General features: G+C 36.8%; 1 protein-coding gene across 3 annotated transcripts; it reads right to left on the bottom strand.

The window, feature by feature from the left end:
* Positions 1–13,455: 13,455 nt before the first annotated feature.
* Positions 13,456–22,102, bottom strand: LOC116126889 (ABSCISIC ACID-INSENSITIVE 5-like protein 2). 3 transcript variants are annotated; one of them, XM_031412570.1, is made up of 4 exons: positions 21,975–22,102; positions 21,045–21,643; positions 20,894–20,965; positions 13,456–13,856 (listed from the first exon to the last, which is right to left on the bottom strand). In XM_031412570.1, the coding sequence occupies exons 2-4, from the start codon at positions 21,624–21,626 to the stop codon at positions 13,776–13,778; spliced, it is 735 nt and encodes a 244-aa protein (XP_031268430.1). In that variant the 5' UTR covers positions 21,627–21,643; positions 21,975–22,102; the 3' UTR covers positions 13,456–13,775. The 3 variants fall into 3 exon arrangements, with proteins under 3 accessions (XP_031268430.1, XP_031268429.1, XP_031268428.1); XM_031412569.1 differs by having other exon boundaries at positions 21,045–21,636; positions 21,975–22,101; XM_031412568.1 differs by lacking the exon at positions 21,975–22,102 and having other exon boundaries at positions 21,045–21,947.
* Positions 22,103–22,659: the final 557 nt, after the last annotated feature.

The raw sequence follows: 22,659 nt of genomic DNA, 5'->3' as shown, positions 1-22,659 counted from the left end.
GTTTGGGTTATGATTTTGATTTAGTTGTTTAGGTTGTTGGGTTGTGTTTGATGTAATGGAACTTGAAAGGAGTTGAATTTGTTGAAAATTTTCTTGCATTGTGGGTAGCTGGGGGTGGTAGCACCGATTGTAGGTAGAGATGATTAAAAACGTGTTCTGGTTATGATGGATCGCTTAAGCGATCTGGTGTATCGCCTAAGCGATCTGGTATGTCTGGTAATGCAGCAGATAGATCACTTAAGCGATCTTCTAAATTCTGGTGTATAGCAACAGATCGCTTAAACGATCAGTAAATGGCATAATATCGCTTAAGCGATCATGCCTATTTACACTGGATCGCTTAATCAATCCATTATATCGCTTAAGCGATCATGCTTATTTACACTGGATCGCGATCCATTATATCGCTTAAGTAATCCTGCAAACGATATACCAGATCACTTAAGCGATACACCAGACTGTCAAGCGACTGTGCAGATGTTTTTAAAAAGATTTCAACCCTTAGTACATCAGTTAAGAATATTTTTTTTCTTGCATTATAGGTAGTTGGCTATTATTAGACATGGGACAAGTTGTTTTGGGTGTTAAATATTTTGGTGAGTGGGTGGTGGAAGAAAGTAGATGGAAGTGGATTGGGAAGAGCAAAGAAGTTATACCAATTGATGTGAGCACAGAGGTTAGTTTTGATAAGTTGATGGATGAAATAATTAGAAGAGGTGATTTGAGTTGCTCACGTAGTGATATAGTTGTGAAATATGTTTTAAGCAGAGTTCCTGAACATTATAAGGTACCTCCTGCTATATTAAAGTCGGATGAAAGTGTGAAGTTGATGTGGCCGATAATGGTTCGAGGCCGATTTTAAGGGTTTCTTTTGTAGGAAAACCGTTGGAAGTTGGTTCAAAGGAAGGGGATAACGAGGAAGTTGACAGAGATTTGCCTGGTTTTAATTTGAACTACGAGGGCATTGATTTGTTAGTTGAAAAATCAAAAGTAGACGGTGAATTGAGTGGTGAGGAGGACACTATAGAAGAGGTTGGTCATGGGCGGCAAAATAAAAATGTTGAGGAGGAGGACCCCGTACATGTTCCTGCAGATGTAGAGATTCCTTTAAATAAAAATTATACAGAAGGTGTAGTTTGTGAGGAAGATAACACTATGGTCATTTATGCAGGTTCAGAGGGGGCAATTGCAGGTAATAATGAATCAGTTTATGTTTTTACGGATGGATCGGAGTTGCGCATAGGGTATTTATTTGACAACAAAGAGGAAGTGGTAAGGAATCTAAAACCTATTGTGGTGAGAGGTAATTTTGAGTTCAACACCAAAAAGTCAAATTCATTGGTTGTGACGGTTGCATGTCATAACCGAAAGTGCAAGTGGCAGGTTTATTGTAAAAGGTTGGCGGAGTCAAAAAAAATTATTCTTAGCACATATACCCATGAGCACACATGTGGTTTGGGACATATTTCAGGTGAGCATCAACAAGTCTCTGCTGATGTTATTGGACAATTTGTCAAAAGTCAGTTCGTTGAAAGGAAAGGTCCATCTCCTAAAGAGATTCAAAGACTTGTGCGCACAGAGTTGGGATGTGTTGTTAGTTACTGGAAATGCTGGAAAGTGAGACAACGTGCACAAGATTTTGTGAGGGGCACGCCGGAGCACAGGTACGCAGTATTAGAAGCGTACCGTTATATGCTTGAGTTGACAAATGAAGGTAGCAAGACGACTTTGAAGTGGGACAGGAATATGATGTTTAAATATTTTTTTGTTGCTTACGGTTCTGCTATAAGGGGTTTTGTAAACATGAGAAAGGTGTTGGCTGTTAATGGTTGCTTTTTGACGGGAAAGTATGGAGGTACATTGTTGGTGGCCATTGCACAGGACAACGAGAATCACACATATCCTCTTACATGGTGTGTGGTTGACTCTGAGAATGATAAGTCATGGACTTGGTTTTTTCAACAATTACGTACGATAGTGCTTGACGGTGACGAGTTGTGCATAATATCTAATAGGCACAACTCTATAAAGAAGCGGATTGCCACTATTTACCCTCAAGCACATCACGGATTCTGTATGAGGCACCTTGGTGAGAACATAAAACAAAAGTTTAAGTGTGTTGGCCTCCTTCAGACATACTACATGGAAGCAAAAGCTTATCAGGTTTATGAGTTCAAGGAGCACTTCCAGCAAATCCGAATCAAGGATGATAGATCTGTTGCTAAGTATCTTGAGCATGATGTTGGTTTCGAGAGATGGAGTAGAGCTTACTTTCTTGGAAGAAGGTTTGATGTCATGACCACAAACATAGCCAAGTCCATAAATTCGAAGTTGTTAATAGAAAGAGAGTTTCCAATAGTTGCACTTTTTGATGCAATCCAAAGGACACTGTCGCGGTGGTTCCATGAGCGTCGTACGGAGTCAGATAATTTTACTACAACCCTTGTTTCGTCAGCTGAAAAATTATTGCGATAACATATGGAACTGTCAAATGCCTTATTTGCCTATCCTCTTAATTCTCAAGAGTTCACTGTGCACGGTTATAGTCCGGATGCCCTAGTTAACCTTGTTAGTAAAACTTGCAGCTATAAAGTGCTTAACATTCAACGTTTACCTTGTCATCATGCACTAGCAGTACTGAAACACCAACGGAAGCCGGATTTTGGTTCCAAAATGTACATGGAACTTTGCTCCCCTCTCTATATGGCAAATCACTACATGCTAGCTTATTCAGAGACAATATATCTAGTGCCTCCAGAAGAGCAGTGGGTAGTGCCGCCAGAGTTTGCTGACATTATCATCCATCCACCATTCAAGAAGACAACAAGGGGGAGAAAAAGAGTTAAGCGTATTCCATCAGCCTCTGAGGTTCCTCGAAAGATGAATAAGTGCTCAATTTGCAAGCAACTTGGCCACAAGAGAAGTAGTTGCCAGAAGTAATCACATGTAGATCCAGAAAATTAGGTTCGAAGAAGGATGAAATTCAGGGAGTTACCAAGGCCAACCGTTGATAAGTTAGTGTTTTCAATTATTGATGTTTTCAATTTTATTGTTATCTTGAATAAATAATTCTTTATATTTAGTATTCTTGTTACACGGCCTAAATATGTGTTGGTTGGTGATTTTGGTTTGGAATTAGGTTGTCAAATTGAGGAGAAAGTATGGAATTAATATGTGTTGGTAATTTTAGTTTGTAAAAAATCAGGAGAAAAGATAGAAAAGTATGTATTGCCTAAGATATCACGGATCGCTTAGGCAATCATGCACTTGGGCAGATATTGATTCTGCCTATCACATGATCGCTTAAGCAATCTACGATCGCTTAATCGACCAAGTGAAAAAGAGAAGAATCGCTTAAGCGATATCACGGATCACTTAATCAACCAAGTGAAAAAGAGAAGAATCGCTTAAGCGATACCACGGATCGCTTATCACTTAAGAGATCATGCACCTAGGCAGATATTGATTCTGCCCATCACATGATCGCTTAAGCAATCTACGATCACTTAATTAAGCAAGTGAAAATTTAACCGTCTTCTTCTTTATCCATATCTCAACTCTGAAGCCATTTTCTTACTCGAACTCTGAACATATAGGGTGTATGATTCGTTCAATGGAACTTGACCATTATTATATTTTAATTAAACATATAGTTCTTGTACATCTATATCAAACATATATGGTGTAGAGTGTTTACATCTATATTAAACATATGTCCATAAACTTGGAAAAGAAAAATGGTAGTAAATTACCCTTAATCACTTAAGCGATCCCGTCTATTTAGCAAGCGATCGCTTAAGAAGATTACAACAGTTGTGCTGAAAACCTTATTGTGATAACAGGAGCCGTTGTTAATAGTCAAAAAGTTTCTGAAAAATTCTGGCACTCTCTTGGTCTACGGACTACAGATCATATGGTTACAGGGTTCAAATTTTTATTATTATTATATTTTAGTGTTAAGCGAGACATTAAATCGCTTAAGCGATTAAACGAATTTCCTTTTGTAGAGGCGATCAAGGATCGCTAGATCTTTGGGTCGAAGAGAACTAGATAACCATGCAAGCTTAGTAAACATATCTTCTTCTTCTTTCTTCAGAACATAAAGAGTGTGTTTGGTTGAATATTCCTATCCATATTCCCAATCATATTCCCAAAATATTTGTTTGTTTAATTATTTAGGAAATATTAGTATATTTTTTTTAATTAATTAAGACCCCTTAAGTTTATTAATTTCATTAAATACCCCCAGAAAAAAAGTTTAAAAATTAACAGAAACACCCTCACCCACCCATACTTGCTAGATTCTGGCAACCACCGTCGGTGGTAGCAGGAATTTGTGACAACGGCCTACAAACGATCGAAACTAGCCAATAATTCATCGATGTGGCCTTTTTCGGCCAGAACCACAGTGAATCTAGCCGGAAAAGGCCAGATCTGACGGCCAAATCGTGGCCATCATTAACCGACAACGACGGCCATATATTTGGCCGTGGCTGACACCTAGATATGAACTTTTGTGATCGTCGACGGCCAGATCTGGCCAGATCCGTGGTCGATGTGGCCGGAAAAGGCCATATCGACGTCGTACCCGCTAGATCCGATAGGTTTGTGTCGTAACGCCCTTTTCCAGCCAGATTCCGACAGTGGTGGGTAGGTGGGGGTGTTTTTGTTAAATTTCAAAATTTTTGCTGCCGATTTTTATGCAATTAATAAACTTAAGGGGTCTAAAAGTAATTAAAAAAATAAACTAATATTTACTAAATAATTAAACAAACAAATATTTTGGGAAAAAGATTGGGAATATGGATAGGAATATTCAACCAAACGCACCCTTTATGTTCTGAAGAAAGAAAAATAAGATATGTTCACTAAGCTTGCATGGTTATCTAATTCTTTTCTACCCAAATCTCTAGCCTTGAATTTGAGAATGATTATTGTACAATACAAAGGAAATTAGGCATGATCACTTAAGCGATGCGAGATATCACTTAAGCAAATCATGACTTATGTATATAGGATCGCTTAACCGATATATAAAATTAACTTTGTAACAATATGCTCTGCATTCTGTAGACCAAGAGACTGCCAGAATTTTTCAGAAACTTTTTGACTATTAACAAGGGCTCCTGTTATCACAATAAGGCTTTCAGCACAACTGTTGTAACCTTCTTTAGCGACCAAAGCTAAATAGACGGGATCGCTTAAGTGATTAAGGGTAATTTACTGCCATATTTCTTTTCCAAGTTTATGGACATATGTTTAATATAGACGTAAACATTCTACACCGTATCTGTTTAATATAGACGTAAAAGAACTATATGTTTAATTAAAATATAATAACGGTCAAGTTCCACTAAACGAATCGTACACCCTATATATTTAATATAGACGTAAACATTCTACACTATATATGTTTGATATAGATGTACAAGAACTATATGTTTAATAAAAATATAATAACGGTCATGGTCCACTGAACGAATCGTAAATGACTTAAGCGATCCTGTGTATTCGGATTTTATTTATTGTATTTCAGAAGATTGGTTAAGCGATTAACGCTATCTTAAACATATAAGGTGTACAATTCGTTCTCAGTAGAACATGACCATTATTATATTTTAATTAAACATATAGTTCTTTTACGTCAATATGAAACATATAAGGTGTAGAATGTTTACGTCTATGCTAAACATATAGGGTTTATGATTCGTTCAGTGGACCATGACTATTATTATATTTATATTAAACATATAGTTCTTTTTGTTTTGCATAAACAAAGAAAGAGCGAGAAGTACCTCATGAAGTTTGAAGGGTTTAAGTGAACTAGGTAACCATGCAAGCTTAACATCTTTATGTTCCGAGAAAAGAAGAAGAATATCTGTTCACTAAGCTTGCATGGTTACCGTGTTCTCTTCAACCTTTCAAAATTCATGAGGTACTTCTCGCTCTTTCTTTGTTTATGGAAAACAAAAAGAACTATATGTTTAATATAAATATAATAATAGTCATAGTCCACAAAGAAGAATCGTAAACCCTATATGTTTAGCATAGACGTAACCATTCTACACCTTATATGTTTCATATTGACGTAAAAGAACTATATGTTTAATTAAAATACAAAAACGGTCATGTTCTACTGAGAACGAATCGTACACCTTATATGTTTTACGATAGCGTTAATCGCTTAATCGATCTTCTGAAATACAATAAATAAAATCCGAATACACAAGATCGCTTAAGCGATTTGCTATATCGTTTAAGCGATCCTGTGTATTTAGACTTAGTCGCTTAAGAGATCCAGTGTTATTTATGATATCGCTTAACCGATCCTAACCTTTTACACTTGGTTGCTTAAGCGATTTATGATTGCTTAAGCGATTATGAGCAAAGAATACACAAGTGCCCACACAGACGATCGCTTAAGAGATAACTTAAGCAATGCCCGCGGACATGATCGCTTAAGCGATCTTAAATCACTTAAGCGATCATTACCGAGGCAAAATCATTGCCCAAACCTATAATCGCTTAAGCGATTCTTTGCTTTTACTCTTGGTCGCTTAAGCGATTTCAAATCTCTTAAGCGATCTTGTCCGCGGTAGAATCATTGGCCCAGATCTATGATCGCTTAAGCGATCCGTTTGTATCGCTTAAGCGATTCTTCGGTTTTACTCTTGGTCGCTTAAGCAATTTCATATTGCTTAAGCGATCTTGTCCGCGGCAGAATCAACATCTGCTCAGATCTATAGCGATTCCTACGTATCGCTTAAGCGATTCTTTGGTTTTACTCTTGGTTGCTTAAGCGATTTCAGATCACTTAAGCAATCTTGTCCGCAGCAAAATCAACATATGCACATATCTATGATCGCTTAAGTGATCCCTACGTATCGCTTAAGCGATTCCTGACTTTTACTCTTGGTCACTTAAGCGATCTTGTCCGCAGCAGAATCATCTGCCCAGATCTATGATTACGTATCGCTTAAGCGATTCCAGCTTTTACTCTTGGTCGCTTAAGCGATTTTAGATCGCTTAAGCGATCTTATTCCAGGCAGAATCTTCTGCCCAGATCTATGATCGCTTAAGCGATCCCTTTGTATCGCTTAAGCGATTCTTCGGAAAAGACTCTTGGTCGCTTAAGCGATCTTGACCGAGGCAGAATCAACTATGAATCACTTAAGCGATCTTATGAATCGCTTAAGCAATTCTTCGTAAAAGAACTCTTAGTCGCTTAAGCGATTTTAAATCGCTTAAGCGATCATTTGTGGAAAACTCTTGGTCGTTTAAGAGATATATATGGTTACTCATATACGTAATTGTTTGGTACCATGCCTGTCTTTAAGTTAATTAATTTCGAAATGATTGTGATTGAGATATATTTCTACCTCACTCATTTCCTCCCAAATCTGAAAAGAATTTGTATCGCAAAATTAAGTAATTTATATCAATCTAATTCATCACAACTCAAAATATAAGAGACATCAATGTAATTGAAAGTTTAAACTTAAAATCATCCATAATAGTGCCGAAACACAATAATTCCTAAGACATTTAACTCTAGTTCTGATTGTAATAAAATTTCCTCCACCCAAACAATTGCAAAAAAGAACCCAATTCCAAGTATCATTTTTCGTCCCATTTCCCTTCCATACATTCTCATTTCCCTCATGTGACTTGCCAACCAGCCTTTGAGAAGTTTTCGAATTCTGTATAATCACTGTCTGAGATCATTGTTTGGTACCATGCCTTGCCAGCAGCCTTGATTGCAAATGCCTCCTCCTACCAACCAGCCTTTGAGAAGTTTTCGATTTATGTTTGCCAGGAACCTGTCTGAGATCATTGTTTGGTGCCATGCCTTGCCAGCAGCCTTGATTGCAGATGCCTCCTCTTGCCAACCAGCCTTTGAGAAGTTTTCAATTTCTGTTTGCCAGGAACCTGTCTGAGATCATTGTTTGGTACCATGCCTTGCCAGCAGCCTTGATTGCAGATGTCTCCTCCTACCAACCAGCCTTTAAGAAGTTTTCAAATTGTGTTTGCCAACTTGTCTGAAATCATAGTTTGGTACCATGTCTTGCCAACAGCCTTGATTGCAGATGCCTCCTCCTGCCAACCAGCCTTTGAGAAGTTTTCAAATTCTGTTTGCCAGGAACCTGTCTGAGATCATTGTTTGGTACCATGTCTTGCCAGCAGCCTTGATTGCAGATGCCTCCTTTTGCCAACCAGCCTTTGAGAAGTTTCCTCTCATTGTTTGCAAGGAACCTGCAAAATTATCTGGCACACACCTGCAGCCACGTCAACTTTTGTAAATTAAAAAAAAAAAATCCAAATAGTTATGAAGTGCAAGATTGAGAAGTTCACTTAATCTATCTCTTTCGGTAAACCTCTGTATAAGCATGACACCTGCAGCATCAGCACCACAACCCAAGTATTAACATCAACATCACATAAACTACAATATTCAAAGTCCAACTTCCATACCTTTTGATTGGGTTCTGGTCACTCAAAATGGATCCATATGCCCAAACAGCCCAGTATTCCTGACAGCTGCTCATTGTTTCGTCATTCAAGCCGACCATCGGGGTGTTGGTCATGTCGAACTGAATAAATTTTAGGGCATATGCCCCACAATCAACACTACAATAGGAAGAAGACATTAGCATCAGAATCAACTTATAGAACAATTGTATTGTGTAAGTTAGTTTTATACAAAATTTACCTTGACTCATTCTTTGGGATGGTAGAGCACTTAACTGGCCACTTTTTGGTCAATACTTGATCACCGAAGTGCTCAAACATCCCGCTGTCATGCAACAGCTACAAGAACAACAATGAAAGTGGCTCCAACTCGATCTCCAACTGCTTGTCTTGACAAATAGTTGGGTTGTAGTCAAGGATCTTCAGCAACCCCTCCTTTAGATGCACAACGACTACTATCCAATGCATATCTCTGACGTTGATGATGTAGTAGACTCTTTTAACCTTTGCCCAATTGTGGCCATATTTGGGCCTTTCCCCCCGTACATACTACATAATCTTGTCATCAAACTTAAAATCATCAGGGATGCAGTCCAAGTCTTCTGGGCCCAATCTTTTTCGCTTGGCTCCTTTTGCTGCACCTCTACTAACGGCCTTTTTAATTAAATTGCGATATGTCGAAATAAGCATTTGGCCAAACGCTACATCGGTGATGGCACAGTCGGGATACAATAGATCACCATTACTGGTCTGTTGTTGCCTTATCAGTGCCAATACCTCATCGATGTTCTGCATCAAATAAAAACAACATGATAAGTATGGAAAACATAAGAAAAATTAAGCGAAAATAACTCACCGAGTCCTCAAGCCACCTGCCCATCATCAACAACTGTTCAAACCATTCCCGACAATAATCCCCTGTCTTACACTCTACATGGGCATCACTTCCTAATTCATTCTAATAGGCATAGAAGAGTTTTTTCTTTTCCTCCTCTATTGGCCTATACAAATCGACCTTTGAGTCCATTTAAGCTTGACCACTTCCTCCCACTTCCTAAATTTGTACATCCACACATCCTTCACCTCCCACCTCACCCTCCTCCATTATCACTGCCCCACTTCCTCCACCAACCTCTTTAACCTCCTCCATTTTTGCTTCTTCCTCCATTTGTTTCTTAATTTTCTTCTTCTTTCCATGTGTTACTACCGTGTAAGGCGATTTGACAAACTTGCTCTTTCAGCTCTCTTTTTTCAGCCCAGATTGCACTTCAACCGCCTTTAATACTCCACCAACTTCCTCCTCCATCGTACCAACTTTCTCTGCCACCTTATCCACTTTCTCCTCCACCCTTTTCATTCGCTCTTCCATCTTGTCAAACCTGTCATAAACGGCTGTTGTAAAACTCTCAAACAGGCCGTTTATGAGGTCAACCACCTCATTCTCCTAACGCCAACGTCTCGGCAAAGCGGTACTTGTTGTACCAGTTTGCTGAGGCATACGAACATCTTCCTCCCTCTCCTCCTCCTCTTCCTCCTCCTCCTCCTCCCTCCCGCCAATTGGAGCTTCATCATTCTCGGCGTCAACCACGTTCTCAAGCAGTGGCCCTACAACTGTTGTCACATTCGTGACCCCTGCTAGGTCCCGCATCAGGCGGTCTATCCTTTCATCCTCTACTGGTTTGAAAGATGTGACATACTCTTGTTCCGCTTCACCTCCAATAGCGGTGAGAAAGGGACGGACGACTCCCTGCAAGGAGAAACAAAATTAATCAGATTAAAGCAACATTTTAAAGCAACTGCATATTCAAAAGCTTAATCCTTTAATCTTACCCCAGCCGCTTCAATTTCAATGTCTATTTGGTCGTAATCCTAATGGAACACTTCTCGACATGCCAGCGCAACATCCTAAGAAATTGTTGTCGCACATCCGAACTCTTCCCCCTCCCCCCCGTCTTAGCGAAGATAGGGACAGCCTCATACATCCAAGCTACATTATAAAAAAAAGTCCATATCATAATTCAAACACATATATTACAAAAAATATAACAAAAAGCTATTAATATTTACCTGCATTGCCCATGGGAAGCCAAACCAATTATACGTGTTCGGTTTATCCTTCCCGACCCATTGTGACTGCTTTAACGCCATGTTTTTCCCTTGCAGGGAGTCCATGGTTCGCTTAAATGATACCCGTCCCCATGGATAAGAATTAAAGAAGTTCAAGTTGTTTGCAAACCTCACCCAATCCATATCAACGGCTTTTGTTGAGTCACCAGCCATTAGGATCGAATGTAAGAACAATACCAAGCACATTTTGAACTTCTCTGGATCGATAAACTGAACTCTTCCTATCATCTGCTCTAAATCGCGTCCTGTAATAGACGCTTTCCCCTGCAAAACCTTGTCAGCCAACCTTACGGCTACCACACTCTCCTTTATTGGCTTTTCCTCATCCTCATCTAGCATTTTCCCACATCCTAAGCCGATCACCAATGCATATTCCATCATCCCAAAACGTAATGACTTTCCATCCACCACGAACCACATTTCTTGCTTTTTTTGGCATTTTACTGAGTGCAGCAACATATAATGCACTCCCTGCCCCCAAAATGCCTTTTTCCAATTTGTTTTGATTTTCAAAAACTGACCGAAACAAGTCTCTTTGAATCGCCGTGCACCATTCCTCAATCCATCTAAAATCCCCTTTATTCTCTCAAAAACATCCCAACTCAACTTGACCGTCACCCTTACAAGGAAGTACGGTACATTCTCGATTACAATGTCCAACCTGTAGTCTTTATAGTTTACAGTCCGCACAATCGATATAAACAAAATATTAGCGACAAAAATAAACCAAAACAACTAATAAACAATATATTAGCAACAAAAAATTACTTCTGTGGTCGCTTAAGCAATTTCGGATCGCTTAAGAGATCTTGATTCTGCCTCTTACAAGATCTCTTAAACGATCTAAAATCTCTTAAGCGACCAAGAGTAAACTAAATGAATCGCTTAAGCGATACGAAAGATCGCTTAAGCGATCTTAGATCTGGGCAGATGATTCTGCCTCGCACAAGATCGCTTAAGCGATCTGGAATCGCTTAAGCGACCATGAGTAAAAGATATGAATCTCTTAAGCGATACAAATGATCGCTTAAGCGATCTTAGATCTGGGCAGATGTTGATTCTGCCTTGGACAGGATCGCTTAAGCGATCTGGAATCGCTTAAGCGACCATGAGTAAAAGAGATTAATCGCTTAAACGATACAAATGATCGCTTAAGCGATAGTACACAGCAATACTGCCAAAACAAATACGTACCCTTTCTTCAACGGCCTCCTCGTCGCCTGCATTCTCTCCAGCCTCCTCCTCCTCGCCTGAATTCTCGCTGCCTCCTCCTCTTCAGAACAGTTTTGTGATTCTTCTCTCTGTTGTTTTGTCGCCGTCGTCTCCTCTGCTTGTGGACCACCTTCACTGATCGGATGATCCACCGGAGCAGCCATTGAACTGCTTGCTCCACCGGACTCTAGGATTCCAAGTGGCGTTGGGTTTTCGTCCTCATTGTGAATGTCAGCCATGGTTTAAGATTGAATTTGGTGTGAAAATTTGCAATTTTGATCAGAAATCTGGACTGTATCGCGGGAAATCGCAGAGATTCCGTTTAGGGTTCAAGAAATTGATTTTAGGATTGAATTTGGTGTGAAAATTTATAGTTTCAATTGGAAATCGCGGCTGTATTTCGTTTAGGGTTCAACAAATTGATTTTAGGATTGAATATGGTGTGAAAATTTGGAGTTTGGATTGGAAATCGCACAGTCTCCATTTAGGGTTCAAGAAATCGATTTTTGCTCTAATGAGTTTCGATTAAGCGATTTAAATGGGTGGGGCGAACTTTTAAATTTCAAATTTTAAAAAACTTTCATTAATTATGATTTTTACCACATATGTTTTAATCTTTTCATTTTAACTCATTTTACATGTTTAATGAATCCTAATTGTGCCACGTCAGCTTCTCTAAATTAAAAAAAAAAATGAAAAACATTTTCAAGGCCATTTTATTAAATTGAAACTTGGGATAGCCGGGGAGTTAAATTTTCTCTATAATAATGGCATCCCATATTGTTCATATCACTCTATTTACCTCCACATTCCCAACTGCCATCTTCCAAAACACCTTTTAACACTTGATTGTTTCACAATTGTATTTCTCGTCTCTTTTAAAATGTTCATGTTTCCCGTGGACAAGAGAAAAACAGATTTAATAGGAAGATTCACGTTAATTGGTCAACAATATGCAAATAAATAATGCCAATCTAATAACATCAAGCTAATCTATGTATTTTCTTTAATACAACTAATGGTGCCAGTTTTCTCCATGGAGATGAGTATGCCCTCAAAATGTAAACATATGGCTTTAAGAATTTGTGAACTGATCATATGGCTTAATACACTTATGAATGAACTCAAAATGGAGAGTGACAAAACCATCAACATAGCTCACAATCCTGTTCAACAAAAGAAAAACTTGATATGTGTACCATATGTTCCCTAAAAAAATCAGTTGGCTGATGTTCTTACCAAGACAACAATATTCTTGAATCAACTTAAGTGGAGTATTACTATTAAGCATCAAATCTTTTAGCTGGCTTAGAAAATATTCTTCAAACTCCAATTTTTTTTTTTGTTTTTTAACTTAGAACCTAAGGCTCGCTCACCTTCCCAACATATGTGTATTAAGTAGATGTGGTTTATGAAATTAAGATGCAAGTCACATCAACTCTGAACAAGGAATGCAAAGAGGGCTTTCATGAAGCCACATCCTTTAAGAGCAAGAAAGTAGGGCTCAATAAATTTCCTGCCACATTCCTTATACAACGTAATTTAGAAAAGGCTGGTCCACCTACCAATACAAAATCGCTTACTTGCTGCACAAAAATACATAGCAAAGTTCAAAATGCAAGAAGGTGGTTTGAAAATTCAAATCACTAGCAAGAAAGTGAAACCTTTAGAGTTCTTCCATTTCCTAACTTACAGCTTGGGCTTAATTCTTTCTAGATTATGTTTTCCAACAAACAAACAGTACCTAATCTTATAAACATGGCACATTTGGTGCTGTTTGTGTTTGATTTCCAGCATAATCATAAATTTACATATAAACCAGACCCTAACGGTATGTGGGGAAGAAGCACATCAGCAGCAGAAGCAACAGGCAGCTTGATCACAAATTACCGAAGCAGGTCACTTACATACCCAAATACTCTAGTCTAACATTTAAGGAACTACTAAGCTCTAAAGCCAGTTTCACATCAGAATGAAGCTGAACTCGTTCTACGAAGTTGGCATTTTGGTTGGCTTAATGATTCAGATCCAAGCATCTTCTCAAATTCCTACAAATAAAAAATTTCCAAAATCAAAAACTGTTATGCAAAAAGTTGGAAGAATAAGAATCTGAAGTTTGATCAAAATTGAATGCACACTTTGTCTATAAATTAATTTAATAATTGCTAACAGTTATTTGCTCATCTCCAAAACAAGTTGCATCACCCACACATACAAGAAGTAAACTTTGATCAGCTTTTAATATTACAAGTTCTTTTAACCACGAAATGAGCCATCCAAATGGGTAGTTTAATGGTTTCACTTTGAGTTTCTTACAAGATCAAAGGAATACTGTTTTAAGCAACTATATGGAACTAAGAAAATACAGAGTAGTAGCGAGCTTTCCAAAAATAATGAACAGAGAAGTGATAAAAGAGGTCAAAAGAGAATGAACACATAACTGATAGGAACTTAAATCTCAAACCTACAAAAAGTGAGGCTTTTGTTGTACTAGAGTGGTGAATTAAGATTCACCTCTTTTGACTCCTCGAATTCCAAACTATTGTTGTTAGGTGATGCTAGTACATATAAGCTCACAGTTGCATGTTTTGATGACAAAAGTGCCACCAAATACGTATATGATACAATTATCCACTTTTTATTATATTCAGCCTTGAAAGTTGAAAGCAACTAACAATATAGGAAATGCCCACAAGATGAACATTATATGAATGAACAAATTCCTGAAGAGGCCTATGAACAGTGTTTTCCTACCTCCCAACCCCACTAGGAAGGGATCCGAGGTCAATTCTGGGGCTAGGTCTGGGGGAAACTTTACCCCTGGTCCCAAGGGTGGGGGTGTGGTTTCCCCTTGCAAAACCCTGGACTCACCCCTGGCTTTTGAATGATTAATAAATTGCTTATTTTATTAAATGTAGTTTTCATAATTTTATTTTTACTTTGGACTTTATTCAGCCTACTATCCCAATGGCTTAAACCATAAAATGCCTAAAGAATCATTAAAACTAAAGCCCAATGTTAACAACATCTTAAAAGCCAAAAAGAAACAGTAAGAAAAAAAAAAAAAAAAAAAAACACTCATTAAACAGTGTGGAGAGGACCAGGTACAGGGTGAGTTAGATTTCACTGTTTCCTGCTGGGAATTACTCGCCCCACCCCAAAAAACTTGTGTTGCAAGGCAAGGGGTGGAGAAATTGCTGTGGACCAGGGTCAAGTCAAGAGATGCTGAATCTGGGTTTACCCATTCATCAGCCAACTGATCGTGAACAAATTGGCTGAAGCCCTATTTTGCATTTTTTATGCTTCAGACAATCCAGAACACAACCTAAAACATTCTTTTCACATCATGGAGAAACTTTAAGGATGAAGCATAAGCCATCACAAAACCACTAAAGCTCAAAATACACTCAACTTAGCTAATAGAGGTAAGTTTTAAGCAAGCAAGTTGAATTGGACAATGCCCAAAAACTGGGCAGTTAAGATAATGCAAAAGGTGAATGTGTGGGACATACTAAACTCCCATTACAGGATTTTAGTTCAATGTAAGTTCATGTAATTAATTAATTAAAGCCATACAATTAACAGAGGTAGAAAGAGTAAGAATGACAGAATGCCAAACAAAATAAGGGGAAGAGATGACCTTAAAAAAGGACATAAGTACTGCAATGGTTTTAAAGATAGAACAAACCTCTGATGTAGGGCTTGGGAAAAAGATATTATTGCACATCCATAGCTTGGCTAAACAGAAACTGAGAAGACAAACCCATCACCCACACAAAGACAGACAATAATTCGGGAATAAGTGTCCTTTGGTCATTAATATTCCAATTAAATAGTTGTATCAAGCCTTAGTCTTAAGGGTATCCAGTAATTTATAGTTCTTGATGAACTAGGCAGTGTTTAGATTCCATTTGATCTTTTTCAGGTCTATATTGAGTCATTAGATCTTTGATACTGTCTTCAGCTTAATTAGGGTAATTGTTAGCTAATCCTCAATCTTACTACTACATACAGTGATTGAATCTGTATACTATCTATCTTTTTATTCAAAGCAATATTCAGGGTTCATAAAACAATAGATTAAAAGTTTTAAGAAGTGCGGTACCGTGATTGTTCTTCCTCTAATTTTTCTTTTATTTCACTCTTCTACCTTCATTTCTTCTTCTTCTTTTTCTTCTTCTTCTTCTTCTTCTTCTTCAAGTTCATTTTTATTGATATTCTGCCACCTTATTGGTTCAAGTTAAGAGAAATTCGATTCTTTGTCAACAATATTTCATCCAACAAATCCTTCACTAAACACAAACCACAAACAAAATCCATAATTTATCTACTTCCTCTTAATGGCTACTGTATCCTCACAGCAAGACTCACAAACATTGGTCTTACTCCTTATTGCAACTTAAAATCAAAGCCTTTTTCACCACATCAAAACCTAATCTCTGCAATAATTATAATTGTTTCTTTCAAATAAACTATGGGTTTATTTATTCATCCCCCTACAAGATCGCTTAGTATGAAAAACGTCCGCTTATCAAGAAGTATTATATACCCCTTATGAGTATCAAAATCCCCCTAAAAATATCAAACACCTCCTTCCAAAATTATCAGAAACCCCTTGATAGGGAGATACTTAATACCTTTCAATAACAGCGGATGCGTTTCAAATTAAGCAATCTCACAAAGGGGTAAATAAAATAAACACAATAATCTATTAAAAGCATAACTAAATCTTAATTTAGTTGGCGCTCTCAAAATTCAACAAGCTGATTCATCTGTTTCAAATATCTTATTTCACTTAAAAAGTCAGTACAACCTAATAGTAATAACAAGCAATAGAAACACAAATTTTTTGCTGAACAGTCATAAATCAACAAAGATGATAACAGAGAACAAACAGCTCTTGTCATACTGACTAGTACCCAACTTTGAACAGTTATTTTATAAAATCTTAAGGTATTTAAAAGTCCCCAACCAGATAAGCCTTCACAATAGGGCCCAAAACAACAGCTCTAAATATGTCCTAACTAAACCCATAAATACAGTTTCGTATGAATTTCTTATGTGAAATTAAGAATTGATCAAAATTTTTACAAACAAGATGTCCATAAAGATATTGAAAATCTGTAGTTCTTCTATTTCTCTTTATCATATTATTTATTTTCCACATCAGTGTATAGAGGAGGATGCAGCATTATATCAGTTTACCAAATCAAATCGCTGTTGAACCATTTATGCTACATGTTAGACACTCCAAATACACATTTATTCTTATATGAATCATGCTTATGTGTCTATTTGTATTTACAACAATTAGAATAATTTATAGTAACTTTTATGAATAACAACTTCTAAATAATGTTTAATAAAAGTAAAACTGTTCACAAGAATCTACATACATAAACTCCATGTAGTACATCATTCTAGCTAAGCATTCACAATTATAAACCATAGAAACAAGAAGAACCAGCATCAACTCTCTCTTGATTAGAAAACATTATTTAATCAACTTCACAATGTCTGTGACCTCAGTATGAACAGAGATTGAACTAAAATCCAAGATGAGTCCCATATATAGTGCAGAAACTGCATGCCAAAAGTCATCCACTAACAGCTATTATGGAAAATATTTGACCAAGACAAATATTATTCATACTTTTTTCCAATTAAAGTGGAGGCGACTTAGGGCAAGTAGGGGTGTCATGTGACGCACAAGTAATATAGCAAGCTCAAAAGTGGCATTTCCAAAACTTATTGCAAGAAAAAGCATTAATGTGATCTTAACCAACTTAACCAGACGACTAAAACATGAGCTTATACAAGAGGCATGTGCTTTGTTAACCAGGTATAGACAATCTAACAGTAAAATACAACAGCATTGACTTATTTGAAACATAAGATATACTTTTACAAATTAAATGACCAAAATAATTAGGTGCCATGAACTAATAAGAAAAATTGATCACTCATTTATTCAAAAATTTTATTTTACTTCCTTACAAGTTAAAACTTCAATTTGAGAAAGCCAACTTGACCTACCTATTTTTGCAAAATGCACATCACAAAAAGCTATGGTGCCAACCAAAATATGGTATATAGATTGAACATAACTGTCAATTTCATACTCGTTTTTATTTAAAATAATCATAATATAATACAAAAAGGCATATTTTTTTCAATTTATATTAGAAACTTTTGTATTATAATGCTCTTTCATCAACATATTTAAATTATGTACATGGATCTTAGTAATAGTAAGCTTGCTTTCTTATATGGCAAAAAGAGATACGGTGATTGCTTTCATTGTCTCAAGCCACACGTATGGTAAAAGGGTTTGTATATTTTGCATGTCATATATTACGGAACAAAGTAGTCAAAGATTTAAGACATGATTCTGCTTACTACTTGACGGAAGGGTTTGCTGCTTGGACTCTCTCATGAATCGTCTATGTTGATTATTTTGAGACATTATTGGTTCCTTGCCAACTCAGTGACCAACAAAAATATGAAAAGAAGTTCATCAGAACGTTTGCACAATTTGTTTTGGAGAACGTTTGCTAGAGACAGAATTTTAAGCCCTTGAAAAGAAGTTCAACTTTGTTGAAGGTGAAATTGATGAATTTTAGATAAAATTATTCATTTAAATTCGGAATCTAAAATACCAACACTAAACTAGACCTAGATGGCCTTTTATTTATCCTTTCATTTTCTTTTTCCAAATCTATTGTTACAATGATTTGGAAATATGTACCCACCTTTGGGAATTTTGTGTGGTATTGGGTTTTAGGAATGATTAGTTGAGCATGTTTGAAGTGGGAATAGGGTGTTCAAAGTTTTCTTCAACTTGGTTATTTCTTATTATCAATTGCAACAATGGTTTTTGATGAGGAAAATTATGGAGCTTTGAATTTTAATGACAACTATACAATGTTTCTAGGAAATTTGATGATAGCATTGTATAGAATTGATGATTTAGAAACATAATCTGCAATAGCCCTTAATTTTCTAAATTCAGGTAAGACCACCCAAAGAAGAACGTTTGAAAATAATGGGTTTTAAAATCCCTTCAGTTTGATTTCACTAAAGTACCTCATCCAAGGACAATCTTAGGATATCAGTTTTTCAACATCACATTGACAAGAATAATGCACATTCAACACATAAAATCAATGTCTCAACCAAGGTCCATTCATGTTCATAGGTAAATTATTCAGAATGAACGAGAACATAAGTAATAAATATAATAAAATAAATTTATTTTTAAAAAAAAAAAAAAGCAACAGAAAGTAGAGAGATATAAAACTTCTCTTGCAGGGACACAACTTGGAAAAGAATTATTATTTATACTCGTTCACCCACTTATACAAGAACTGAGAACACAGCACCGTAAGCATAAATTTTTTGCTCTGCAAAATCCAAAATTTATGTGCAACTACCTTTTTTTCTAACAATTTGCTAAGCCTATAGTCAACTCAACTCAACTAAGCCTCATACTAACAAATCAGCTACATCTACAGATATCTTTCAGCCAACTCACTCAATGTAGAGCTATAAACTCTGCAAAGTTCTGGGCAATTTTATCTTTGCGTCTTCAAATCAATCATACAATTAGATGGGTAGGCCTGTAAGCACTAAACATAACATTAACGTGGAGCTAAATCATCCAGTTCTTAAACAAGGAAAAACAAATCTTGTTTACCTAGGTTTAGCATTAGATGACTGCATGATAATTGTTCACTGATTAAGCCTCATCTTGATAAGACAAAGAATGACTTAGAACTTTAAGACTTCCATAACCTTCCAGTAGGAGTCCAAGACCATATATAATCATAAAAAAGGCTTCACTCTTTTATCAGATTCTGGCAAGTCTATATCAGAGACTGACTTCAGTAGCTGGCATAAGCTAATCATTTGGGGCCAGTATCTATGATTGCAGGAGTATTGGAATCTGATGGAGGTAGTAATATGTAAATAAATAAAGTGTGAGCATTTAGGAATAGTAGTTGTTTTGTGGGGTAGTAGTTCTATATTTCTCTCTTAAAAGGGGTTCTAAATATATATTTTGTAGTGGCTTCCTTGAGAAGACATGGTCTTACTATAAAAGAGGCTGTTGGGCTAGAAGCTAAAGGAGTTTTTTGGAGACTCGGATTGAGAGCTTTGCTCCACCCCCTTTTGGCTAGTGTTACTTAGTATTGGAAGATTGGGTTTTGAGAAGTCGACCCTGTGGCAGCTTCCGATCCCTCTCCTGCTGCTGTAAGTGCAAGAGGTCAGCCTACTGCCACCTTATCTCCCTTCACTGCTCATTTTCAATTCCTATAGTTGTCAGGGATTTAAGTACTCTACTGTATTAACCATAATCTAAATTTTGTCACTATTGTACTGTTAGTTGTGGAGTATTTGATTAAATATTACTAGTGAAAGTACTAGTTGTGCTATCGGGTTTACAGTAGAATCTATATATATGTCTCAGCTTATGAAGATTTTTCTTCCTTCATCATACTACAGTTTCAATGAAATCAAAAAATGGGTCACCAAAATTACCATCTACACAAAAGTTTGTCTAACAGTAATAGGACATCAAGCAACACTTTCACTAACATACTAATTTTCTAGAATATTCCAATCACATATTAATAAAACATCACTATCACTTGGGTTAACTGAGACTAGTCCAAAACTCTTATGAGAATCACACAAAATCGGTGATCCTCAAACTGCTCACCAGTATCATAGTTCCAAATTAAGAATAGTAACTTTTCAAGTTTCCCTTCCCCATAATAGAGACCAATCGTCAATTTTTCAAAATAAATATAGTAAACTTGTCAAGTAATTGTAAGGTATAAAAATAAAAGCTACTAGCATATATTGGATTATTTAGAACCCCCAATTTTAACTAAAAGTAAAGAGCGTACAAAACAAGAAGAAACAAATTCGCCAAGCTGATCATTTAATATGCACACATGCATCACAAAGCATTAAGTAATACATGTCAAAAAACAAACAACAAACAACATGGACAAAAAATACAATGCTAAATAGGAAAGAAAAATATACTAATGCACCAAAAACAAAAATAAAATATTACTACCTTCTCTTTCTTGAGCTTTAAATTGTCTTCTTCAAGACGTGAAACCTTGCTAACAAGCTCATTATGATAGGCCTGCACAATAACTCCAGTATTAGTAGCTATCATATGTACATAAATCATTGTCAAAAGATAGACATGGTAAAAATCACACCTGTTTCCTAGCTCGCGAACGCGCAGCGGATTCCCTGTTTTTGATCTTCCGCCTCAGCCTCCTCTCAATACTCTTCTCGATCGCAATTGCATCAGCCTCTCTCTTTCGGGTTGGCGTTACTGCGTTTGATAAGGTAGGAATTGAAGGGGTCATGGGCATTGGTTGAGGAGAATCCAATTCCATGGAAGGACTTACTGATGCTGCCTGTATCAAGAAATCCTCCAAAGTAACTTCACCAAGTGATGGTTCCCTTTGACTCCCAAACCTCTTCTCATAACCTTGCTGAATTTCCTTCCAAACTTGATCCACTGTCTTCCCACTCAACGCCCTGGCCAACGTGAGGCTCGTCTGACGTTGTTGCAGACAAGACGGTGATGAAGTGTTCTCAATTTCATCAGACTCAGTGGTCCATACATTCTTAAGAAGCTCATCCATATTCATACTTCCCAAGGGTTTCTCTAAATTACCTAATTGATTCTCAACTTCATTCAGAGTTAAACTGTACCATGAGTTTTGTCTAGACGGCAGTAGATGTGACTGTTGTAGCCCATTACTTTGACTTCCCATTGTTTGAATCCCCATTCATCCAAATCTAATCACTCAAAACCCCAAAAAAAAAATAATAATAATAATAATAATTAAAATCAAATCCAATCAGCTCAGCCCTAAATTACCATTCCATTTCTAGTCAAATTCAAAACCCATCAAGCGTCTCACTAGAAACCCCAATTGCTTTGAATCGTTGAAATAAAAACCAAAACAGAGCGGCCAAATTCAAAAATATGACATTTCATCAAACAAAATGAGAAGATCGAGATGATCATGGTCATAAAATAAAAATTGAAAAATCAACTGAAAATGGAAATGTCCAAACACAGAAAAAAAAAAAAAAAAGTGGGAGTATAGTTATTTATATATAAATAATAATACCTGGAGGAATACGATCGGATCTTGAATCGAGAAATAGGAAGAAAGAAAATAAAAAATTTTAACTTGGACGATTTGTTGTTGTGACACCAGGGTTCCACGTATTAAGTGCAGAAAGAAACCTCAAAATTCAACCCCCAAAAATCGAAGCTGATTTGTTGTTGGTTGGACCCACCTAAAAGGTTTTCGAGGGCTTATTTTTTACACCACCAGTCAAAATAAACCATCTGTAAAGACTAACGCATCCCGCAAATAACACCTACACCTACCCTTACTCCATCCTCATACCCTCCCAAGTCGATTTTCGATTTCCTAGGGTACACACCATGTTCATTAATTACTCTTCGAGAGCCCATCAAGCAGTCCCATATAATCGCCTAATTGGAAAAACCCAAATATGATTGCATTCCAAGAAACCAAGTCTCTCACACATTTTATCAAACAATTTGAATTGCATCTTTAACATCTCCACATTTATAAAAGATACACAAAAATTAGTCACAAAGTGTATGCAATAGCCACAACCACTACAAAATTCAACTTTGTGAAAGTCAATCATAAAATAAATATCCCTTACACCACAATATAAGTTGTGCTTATATTGTGACATGCTTGTTATGAGGAAGAGCTTTTCCTCAATTTGTTTTGCTTGAAATTGGTTAAGAGTCGACTCTACATTACGAGTCGT

The sequence above is a fragment of the Pistacia vera genome, unplaced genomic scaffold, assembly GCF_008641045.1.
Source record: "Pistacia vera cultivar Batoury unplaced genomic scaffold, PisVer_v2 Contig185, whole genome shotgun sequence".
Taxonomy (NCBI): domain Eukaryota; kingdom Viridiplantae; phylum Streptophyta; class Magnoliopsida; order Sapindales; family Anacardiaceae; genus Pistacia; species Pistacia vera.
Note: the sequence above shows the minus strand (reverse complement) of the source record. Positions and strands in the feature narration are given on the sequence as shown.